Source organism: Ornithodoros turicata, chromosome 1 (assembly GCF_037126465.1).
Source record: "Ornithodoros turicata isolate Travis chromosome 1, ASM3712646v1, whole genome shotgun sequence".
In the NCBI taxonomy this organism is placed as follows: domain Eukaryota; kingdom Metazoa; phylum Arthropoda; class Arachnida; order Ixodida; family Argasidae; genus Ornithodoros; species Ornithodoros turicata.
The window spans coordinates 173,882,738-173,893,558 of NC_088201.1; the positions used below are offsets into that span (position 1 = coordinate 173,882,738).

General features: G+C 46.1%; 1 protein-coding gene across 1 annotated transcript; it reads right to left on the bottom strand.

Annotated features, from left to right (window-relative positions):
* Window positions 1–2,067: 2,067 nt before the first annotated feature.
* Window positions 2,068–3,552, bottom strand: LOC135390326 (zinc finger BED domain-containing protein 4-like). Its single transcript, XM_064620169.1, has one exon. The coding sequence runs from the start codon at window positions 3,550–3,552 to the stop codon at window positions 2,068–2,070; it is 1,485 nt and encodes a 494-aa protein (XP_064476239.1).
* Window positions 3,553–10,821: the final 7,269 nt, after the last annotated feature.

Genomic DNA, 10,821 nt, shown 5'->3' on the forward strand with positions numbered 1-10,821 from the left:
GGCAGGAGGATTTCCATCAACACTTCGAGAACAAAGTGTCTTGCATTTGATGGGGGGGGACGTTTGATCAAAAGATGATATAGTGCATGCTCTTGAACGTTGGAAAAAAACGAATGTGATGAAGGGCCCTAATATCTGTCACTCATGAAACTCTGTTTGGGTTGAAAAGCTTCTTTCTCCCTTCTTTCTTTTCCCGAGTGACTGATATATACGTGCACTTCCGATATTTGCCATTTTTAGTTCAAATGTCGTACAATAGCTTCTGAGGTATTGCGCATGATTATAAATTACGCGTTTCATCTATATTCTCACAGTATATGGCAAAACTGCCACTTCATTGGTTTACTCCGAGACCGGGAAATGCGATGTTGCACTGTTCCTAGGACAAAATGTCACCAACAAACCACGTAAGTAGTGCTCTTTCGTCTAAGAACCGATAACCATCGCTTGGTGCAGCGAATTACACCGAAAACTTAACTGCGTATAAACTATATTCCCGGTATGATGATGAGCGCGAAGAGTGAGTTTTGAGCTCTACTATTAACCGCTAAACAACGCAACACTTGTAGTTTCATAACTATTCGATTCTGGAGCGATATATTAACTAAATAACGACTAAAAAACATTTGTGGTTGGCGAATAATTAGTCAAACACTTACCCGAGCTTGACTGGACTGTATAGTTACCACAATATCAGTGTTACATTGATAAGGGAAATGTTTACAAAAACAGCTATACGGGTAGCATACATGTCATTTTTTCTAGTGGAGTTTGATTGCAGGCGCACACGGTTTTGGAGAAAGTATGCAGCTACAGGATCACTAATTACAGTACAGCTCATCAATTAATGCTTTTATTGGGGAATTTTCGGCAAAGGGGTATTGCAGAACGGGAAACAGTCCTCGTTGAAATCCATTCTATATTTCAAAAATCAAGAAAAGTATGAGTGACGTACACTATCCATCGCTGAATTTTGGTATGCAAATGAGCCGAAACAGAAAAAGCGCCGCCTCAGAAGCGCATCACCCTCGCCGACGGAAGCTTATCAGGCTCGGACAGCGGTTTATGTAGCCAGCTAAGCAGCACCTACTTCAATACTCTCCAGTGCTCCAAATGGCGTGACCCTCAGACGTGAAATGTGCGCTGTACTCGCTGCGTTCCCGGTCGATCCGACTTCGGTTTCGCCTCATTTTATATCAAAACTCGGGGATGGATATTTGAACGGACGTGTGTATTTCAGCACTTTTTAAACGTAGAATGGCGTTCATCGAAGATAGCCTCATCATCTGCTATCTTGCTCTTGCCCGAAATCCGCTAATTACAGAATTACTTAATAAATTTTAGTGAGTTAGTCACATTGTACTTGAATACTTTCTTTGAGAGGATGTCCGCCTGGCTGTGGAACTGCATTACCGCCGTCTCGTACCTTCAGTTATAGCGGCACCTACCTGTCTGTTTTCACGCGTTGGCTGCTATTTTTTAGTGTGATAATTTCACGTAGATACGTTCAACGCAATTTAATGCAATAATAAGGATAGTATATGTTCGAGATTTTGACGGCTCTCGTCCTGAGGCTGTTCCTATAACATTAAAATATAATGCAATTTTAACTTCGGTCGTGTCAATACAGGGTGTTTTTTTTTTTATCCGTTAGAGCTTTTTTGAAAGCTGTCAGATCAGCACTGATACCGTTTTTGCTGGCGGTTACATGCCCAGGCGAACGTCCTATGGGAAAGAGGATGTATCTGCTGGACGACTAATTACTAGGGATGTGCGAATAGTGGATTTCTGATTTCGAATCGAATACGAATAATTTTGGTCGAACATCGAATCGAATGTCGAATCATCGGCATACAGTATGTGCACATGCATGGAGCATAGTAGACAAAAGCAATTGTTATCAAGTAACGATAGTGTTTTTATTTCATGGACTGCGGAACTTTCAAATTTTCCATGCATTGTAAAAGAAACTAAATGAAGTGACTAGTAATTGTCAATTGACCATAGCCCTGTTTTGGGGCTCAAACTTCCAAGTTCAACACACACAACACAAAAGAAGTTGAAATTTCACAAGTTATTATGAAGAAAGACGAGCTGTTCCACGTGCTCAGACAACAGACGTTCCCTTCGTGCACACACCACAGCCCCGGCAGCAGAGAATGCCCTCTCACTTCGCACGGAGGTAGCTGGGATCGCCAAGTAACGGTAGCAAAGTTGTGCAAGGTGTGGGTAGCTGAATCGACCTGTCGTCTGCCACCACTGACAGGGACTCAAGTCCCTTTTCAACAGCACATCATTTGCATATCCTTCAATTTCTCTTTCTGGCTGAAACACTTCGTCTGAGTTTGCCAAGTTGTCAAATGCATTCCACACCTGCGATGAGGTGGCTGCAACATTGTTTGCACTTTGCTCGAAGTCGGTGAGCTCACCTTCTAGTTCAGACCATGTAGCATGGGCGTTTAGTTCGTCCAATATAAGTCCTTTCAACCATTTCAGCTTGTGTGCGTCCTTCTTGAAAATGGTTGACTTAAACCGTGGGTCTAGGAACATTGCGAGGCATGCCTCTTTATCTTCGTCATAGACTGGGAACCTTACCCTGATAGACTTTGCCAAATTTTTAGAAAACCCTGATGTATCACTGATATTGTCGAGATAGTGCAGGATGCCGAAAATCATTGGAATCTGAGACGATAGCGAAGGGTACTGTTCTGTGCTTGCTGTGACTGTGGCATCAAACAATGGTCTCAGAGCCTCCACAAGCTCAGAGGCATGTTTCCACTCAGTTGCCGTGAGTCCATCGATGGCACTGTCAGACGCTGCAAGTTCAACAGTAACTGCCTCCTTCAGTTCAAGCAGCCGAGACAGCATTAGGTACTGACTGTTCCACCTTGTCACGATATCTTGGACTAGCCTCAACACCGATTGACCTTTGCGCCGTTGATACTCGTCGAGCCGTTTTTGTGCTGATGAACTATGCTTGTAATGTCCTACGATGTGTCGTGCCCGCTTGCAAAGTTGGTCGACAGCCGGGGTGCATGCTCGTGCATCATTGATAGCAAGTTCCAAGGTGTGTGCAAAGCACGCCCTTTCGCTCCAAGGAAGCTGCCTCACCGCAGCACGGATGTTCCGCCCGTTGTCCGTAACAATGAACTTCACGCATCCGCCTGGGATCTCCCACTCTGAACACATTTCTTGCAATGCAGCTGCGATGTTGCCAGCACTATGAGCCCCGGACATGGGACGCGTATTTAGCGTGAAGCGTTTCATTTGAAAGTTTCGCGTCAGCAAATGGCAAGTGAAACCCACGTAACTCTCATTAGCGCGCGACGTCCACATGTCGCTAGTGAACGCAACGCTCACGTGGCCACCCTCTAAGGCTTTCTTCAGCTCCGACTTTACTTTGCTTCGGGTGTCATCATAGAGCCTCGGCACCATGTCTCTCGACAGCGTAGATCTGCACGGCAAGCGGTAACTTGGGACGGCCTCCGACATCAGTTCTCTGAATCCACGGTCCTCCACATTACTGTACGGCTGAAGGTCAAGGGCCACCATTGCTGTGAGCTTGCTGTTGAGAGCGCATCTCTTCTTCGCAGGCAGAGGCTCCGTACCACGTAGCAAGTCTTTGAGCGTAGGCTGATCTCTTTTGGATTACTTTGCGTTGGCCTTTTGTTGTAGGTCGTTATACTCCTTCAAAAGGGCAGGATGACGCTTAAGGTGGTTTACGAGAGGCGTCGTTGTGCCTGTCGGCGTTTGCAATACGAACTTGCATGCATCACACTCCGCCGATGAACGCGTAGCTCGGCGGAAGTACTTCCAGATGCTGCTGCGTTCCTTGAGCTTTGTAACAGAGGGTTCGACGTCATCCTCAGCGTCGGACGTGTCTCGCATGTCTTGAACTTGAAAGGTGGAAGAGGCGAAACAAACTGCGTTCACGCTTGACCAGTGAAGAGTTAAAACATGGAAGACAAGTCCGCCGCGAACACGAGAGTGGCAGCCATGTTGAAATGCCGATGACAATTCGGTTGAAACAAAAGCGAAACTATGCGAAAACCGAAACCGTGCTCCACGGAGTGCCGTGCTCTTGCGATGACTTCGAGCGTTATTTTTTTAATTTTTTTATCTCCGATACGCCCGAAAACAGTTTCGAATATTCGAAAATTTTCGAATACTTAGCCCTTGATTCGAATACGAATAATTCAGATTTAATATTCGATTCGTATTCGAAATTTCGAATATTCGCACACCCCTACTAATTACCAACGACTCATAAAACCTTTAACTAGATGCTTCCGCGAAAATGTGAGACAGTAGACTCGGAGCCGACGAATGTTTGAATGCACCTCCCCCCCCCCCCCCAAAAAAAAAAGAAAATTCTGAAGGGAGCCCGTATTGTTGGGACATGAATCACCAAACGGTGGTATGCAAATAAGGCGAAACCGGAACAACGCATTTCGCGAGCGAGAAAACGATATCGTTCTGCTTATATGGCCCGGAAAGGGGTCTATGTGGGCAACATACCAGTGTTCATTCCAATCACCTCTGTCGCTGCAAGACAGGACACCCTCCGAAGCGATCGCCCTTTCCGTCTTTTTGGGCTTCAGAAGGGTCATGCGTCCCTCATACCCTATCATTATTTTGCAGATGTTAAGTATGTATGTGTCAGATGCAGATGTTGAGTTATATGTGTCAGCTTTTGCAGAATGGTAGCAGAGGAAATGATTGCTGCGAACAGAAGTTCCAGGCGGAACTTCAACAGAAGAGTCCCAGCGATGTTAAGCAGGTCAACGAGAATTGCGGTGCGTACCCGATATAAAATTGTCATGAAACTATCCTGCACTGACTGGAACAAACAAATATCCTGCATTTCACAGCGTGTGTATAAGCGTTCTTTTGTTGCTTCTATAATTAGAAAGCTTCGCCACCTAGCCCACATAAAATCAGTGCCTGTACAGCATGCTATCACTGCTGTTTCAAGAGAGAGAGAGGGGTGCACACCTTTTTTTTTCTCTGACGTTTTCCCAGATGCATTAGGAAAATGTCAGATCAATCTGTTATGAGGTCGTGCTTAGGATCCCACCCCAGGGGTATGCCGCAATAGTAGCACAATTAATAAGGACACAAAACTGCCACCTTCGGCCATTTATATAACTGCAACACGTCACAATAGAGAACAACGCCATGCGGAATGATGGCCTGCTAAGAGTTCATTGAAACAGTTTGTGTGTGTGTGTTTCGCACGCGTGGAATAGCGTAGAGACAACAAACTTACTCCACACATTCCGATAAGAGTACAACACCTCATTACACAGTCAAGACAGATCCATGCATAGAACGTGTTCAGAAGAATTTTATTCAGAACGGTAGGCACCTTTGTTACACTTGCAGCACTCGAAATACTGTGCCCACTACCATCCAACCTTCCCAAAAGGTAAGGTACGTGGTTCAGCGAACTGCTTGATGAATCCCATGATTTTATACTATAAACGCAGCACTGCGCGATTAATTCTTGCTCGACACTGTGCAGTTTGCTGTAAACTGACCAACTACATTAAATTAAAAGCGCAAGCTGTTGGTCGTGTTGACTCCACGATACTGCTATCTAATCTCTTATGGTAAATTTGTAGGAACGTGAAGACGTCTTTTTTTAGTTTCGTGTTAGCGCCGCGAAGCAACTGTTAGCACCTAGCTATTAGCAGCGATACAGACATGTACATATGGAGAGAGGATAGCAGGAAACAGTGGGCGACAGGGGAGTTAGTATCCGTCCTGGGCCGACTTCATGGAGAACTGTGCCGACATTCGTCTGGAAAGTCAAGGGAAAGTGCAGGAAAACCTCAGACACTACAGCCAGTGGTAGGATTCGAACCCACCAGATACCATACTTCAGTACGACCTTGCCTATCACGAACGAGCGGGACGCCTTGACCCGCTTGGCCATGCCGTTTGTGTTACATCTTTGCACTGACGAAAGGGGGTCCCCGAAATCCACCATTTAGAATAAACGCTTAAGAATAAAGCATTCAAGAATAATCCGTTTAAAAAATACACGGTTAAAAATATATCTCCTAAAATAAACCGCTTACTGTCCCCGCTTAGAGATAACCGTTTAATAATCCACCAATAAATATAAACTGTTTCAAAATCCCCTCACCATCTATCACGGATGCGGACTGATTGCAATTTGCGCCAGGTTAGATCAGGTTATGTTAGGTTAGGTTAGTTTGGTTTCGGTTAGTTTGGGATAGTTTAGGATAGTTTGATCCTGTCAGGTTAGTTTAAGCTCCTTGCTTGCAGTTCACCTTGATTTGGGCCATACCACATGGCTCTAGCAACTGTAGGGTGGATTTGGGGGGATTCTGAAACGATTTATTTTTAACGATATATTCTTAACCGTGGATTCCTTAGCGTTTTTATTTAAACGGGGATATTTCGGTGATCTTTTTTGTGCGTTGATTTTTAAGCGATAGTCTGGGAGATATATTTTTAACAGTGGGTACTTACGCGTTTATTTTTTAAAGATTATTTTTAAGAGCTTCAAACGGGATACACCCCTGACGAATAAGTCCGAGTACTAAATACATATAGTACATGCGTGTAGTAATGACATCAGGAATAGTATTCCAATGAGGCAAACCTAAAGGAGACTTGGGGAAACATTCCAGTATTCCTAATAATAATATAGAATTCCGAATAATATAGGGTTCCAATATTCACACCCAAGGACGAGACTCAAAATATAAAGCAGGTTTATTTATAGGTATTCATATGTTCTGAGGGCTATTTCACCTATAACTGAAATATCACTTCACGTTCTCTGGGATATGTACATTAGCCTATACGCCGTGTGCACGGCTGTGGTTGGCCCCATCTACGCAATCTCTTGAACCACATGCAGGGGAAGCTTTGCGCATTGCCGGCCTTTTTCTACGTCGCTGTAGTCGTGCTGCACACACTCTAAACAGAGGTACTTTTTCGCTTTAAATGTACCCATTGATTAAAGACACGAAGCGAATCCGATGAAACAAGGAGATACGGCGCATGGGGTACAAGGAGAGTACGATGCGCCCTTGCCACGTAAAGGAGGAAGCTACACACTCTCAATCTAGATACCGTAATCTTGCCACTCGCAATAAAAAAAACGCGTATTTGAAGCATTTTTCTGGAAATATTAGGCGGCACAGGCCGTGTGCCACTTACATAGGAGCTACAAGCCCGGGTAATACACTTAAGGGCAGGGATGTTTCGCTCTTTCAGTCGGAAGTTGAGGCGCATTTCTGCCGCTCCGTCAGCACGCACGATTTGCATGTTTCCACCACAGTGGCATTCCGTCGTCCAAAGCAGACGAAAAATCAGGAGGCGTGGCCTTTCTGTGTCACCTAATTGGTCGCCAGTTGTCGTTCTCGGCAACTCTCGCCGATGTCGTGAAAGAAGGTCAGCATGACAGTTTTTTTTTGCTCGACGTCTCTCCTCTGCCGCCCGCTCACGTCGACGCCCACGGCTTCGCCAAGTTAGAACTGGCGTTTACGCCACTAAACTCTCTCGCCGAGCACGTAATGACTTGCAGAGACTGGAGAGGAGTTGGCCGATCGAAAGACAAAGGGTTCTCGGTTTTGTTGCGAAGTGAAACAATTTGTCGAACTTATGACCTCTGATGTCTTGGCTTGGAGATTCGTTTCTTTTGTTCCTTTCAGCAGAATAGGCCGCGCTCAGAGTTTACAGCTCTCCACCTAAAAGAGTACGTGTCATCAGTCCGTCGCCTCCGCGAGAGCCACGTGGACGCTGATCTTTCTACATGGTCAGTGAGGCGGTTCTATGTGTCCCTGCTGGGCTTACTTCCGGCACCCACGGGTGCACCAGAGCTATCTGTTCCGCGTCAGATCGCGTGGCGCTACGCTACGGCAGGATGGTTGGACCCTCGTCGTGCAAGTTTGCAGTGGAGACTTGCGCACGATGTCCTGCCGCTCAGGGATCGTTTGCATCGTGATGGTCTTACCTCGCCTAGATGTCCTTTCTGTTCTAGCCATGAAACTGCGCAGCAGCTTTTCATGAGTGTCTCGTTCCCGACGTTTTGTGGCACAGAGTTGAGGAGCTGTATGGGGTTCCACGGATTCGCTGGGGCACCATTCAAACGCTCCTTCAACCCCCCGTTCCAATCCGGGATAGACGGCAGTTCATTCTCTTAGCCGTAGAGATAAATTACCAAGTGTGGATTGTGCGCTGCGTAGCAGTACACGGCGGTGGCGCTCGGGGGCCGTCACACGTTCTAAGCCGCGTTCGAGCGGGTGTTCGCAGAGTTTTACAGAGGGAGAGAGCAGTCCTTGGTTCTATGGAGTTCGGAAGACGCTGGCTAACCTCGTCTGTGCCATTCGAAGAAACGCATGGAAGGTACGTTGTTCACTACTAAGCATTACTTTCCTTCTTGCCGTTATCCCGTACGCAACTCTTCGCAGTCTTGGTCTGTTGCATGGCGACGACAAGCACGAACAGCAATCCTTAACGTGACGTGATGTCACAAGCAGGAGTTGGCATTGCACTAGTTCTAGTTTTAGTCCTAGCTTGTTGAGATAGTTATATGGGAGCCAGTCCTTGTGACTGGTCTTCCGCCTCGATGCCAATACACGACAATTTGTTGATCGTTTGGCATGGTCGACTCGATACATCATCGTTGTGCATATCATGTACGTTGTGCGGATCCAACTATCCAAGATCCAGAGTGCAATGGGAGCTTGTCGGAGCCTTGCCAAGTGCTGCATAAGTTTACCGATCCACTGCCTAAAGGTAAGAAAGTTATCGTAATATAAATGCTCAAGTAATCTTAATAAATCGCATAGCTTCTAATTGTACTTGTGATGTCGCGTGATAATAGCGAGTTTTAGAATAGCGTTTGTTGGAAACGTATGTGTGAAACGTATACGCTATACCCGACGCAACGAGTATGTCCCCAAAGTGCTTGGAAAAGCAATTATCAAGAAATAGCGAGCCCAGGAAAAACGCAAAAGGTCAGTGTACGCTCCCGGCATGGTCCGTGGTGATGGCGGTATTTTTCACGCATGCAAAGCTGCTGGGTCACGTATTCTGAAACTCCCTATGTCAAAGTTTGTTCATACTGACGGACGTCAGGGTCGTATGCGGTCCTGGCGACTCTTTTAGAGTTTTACTGGAATGACAGCTGCGGCTCACTCACGCGGGGATGCTGTACGCTTTTTCGGCACTCTCCCACTATGCATGCGGCTTGTAAGCTGTGTCTCACCCTTGTGTTTTCGTGTATCTTTTCGTAGGAAATCCACCGCGAAGTCGTCACACTAAAGTGTGGTATGTTTTTATGCTTACGTTCATTTTGTGTTCATCATTGCCTTGCTGCAGATGCTATGTAGTAGGATGTTGTTCTGGATTCGTTATTTAGCTGGTCCTTTATCATACTGCTACAAAAGTCATGTGGATACATCAATAGGTATATACGTTTCATTAGAAATTTAGTAACGACTGATTTAAGAAATTTACGAACGTGCAACTTGTCACGGACGGGCCGGCATATGCGCAGTCGAACTGCGGCTCAATTCCTCAGTTCAGAAAGCCTGGATAAGTACGCAAATAAATATAATGACATTGTTGTTGTCTTCACTGCTCAAGCTCTTTAGGCGGCATCTAACAGTGCTACTCTCAGCAGACACGTCAACAGCATCTGAGGATGGCGCCATACGCAACTTCATGCGTGTAGCATCGCCTCGGAGGCTATTAACGAACTTGCTGCAGGGAGCACCCACTGGTGCATGCCGCCTACACATGTCTTACATGTGAACGCTAGCAAGAAGCATCACCCTGTAACGCCTATTCTATCGGTCAAAGGTGCCGCATGCTATAAGCGCCACATAATATCTCTTAGTCTAAGTGCTACGAAGTAACTATCTGTAATGGCGGCACGTGATGCATTTCATATGAGCAGCACAATATTGCAAAAAAAGTGCCGATTATTAAGGCGGTGCATTATAGCCGGCACTTCGTCGTCTACAGTCGAGGGATGGCGCAGCGAGCGAAATGGTTTGCGCAGTCACCGCTTCACAACATTTTGGCGCCTGCTTGGAAATGCAGTACCGCTGATGTAACGTCTTCTTTTTGTGTTATTTTTGTTTTCTCTTGGCGCGCGACGGGTCAAGCGAAATCTTGTGCAAGCATATGACCGCTCGTGCTCACCCATGCCAAGTCCAATACTGTAAACACGCATATCGCGCTCAGCCAGACGGAACAATGAGTGGCGCGGCTTTTGAATGCGCACAGGCTGTCCAGCTGTCTCCTGAACTTCTTCGTTGATCTGTTGCTGTTCCGTGCTGTGCTGTTGTCGGGCGAAGGGCTACTCACCAGTCGTTTCGTGTGATTTCTGCAATGCTTGGGCATATAATAAACGAAATCTCTCGGAACACAAAAAACCTAAGTTGGAGAGGACGCGGTTGAAACAAGTTTGTGTCGACATGTTATAGCCTACCGACATTACTCGGAAATTGCGAAACGAAACCGCAACCTCTTTTCTTTATTTCCTGTCACCCTGGGCTAACAAATTTCAGACCACGTTGTGGTGGTGCAAAGCGCTTCATTTACTTGCACAGTCAACGGTAATAAAATAAAACTGCAAAGGGGCTGCGTAGCATTTCCCATATCATTGGACATCAGTGGAGGAGGAGGAGAAAGGCAAAAGAGAAGAAGAAAAGCAGAGTAGAGGAGAAAAAATGTGTGTGCGCGGACCATACAGCTGCTTGGAATGTAAAGTGCGAATGGAGGTTTCCGGTTTGGTCGAGTATAATTCGAGTCTGTTGTGCTCACCCTGGT

Coding starts and splice junctions, on each gene's coding strand:
- LOC135390326 (XM_064620169.1), bottom strand. CDS start 3,552: ATGGTGGCCCTTGACCTTCAGCCGTACAGTAATGTGGAGGACCGTGGA.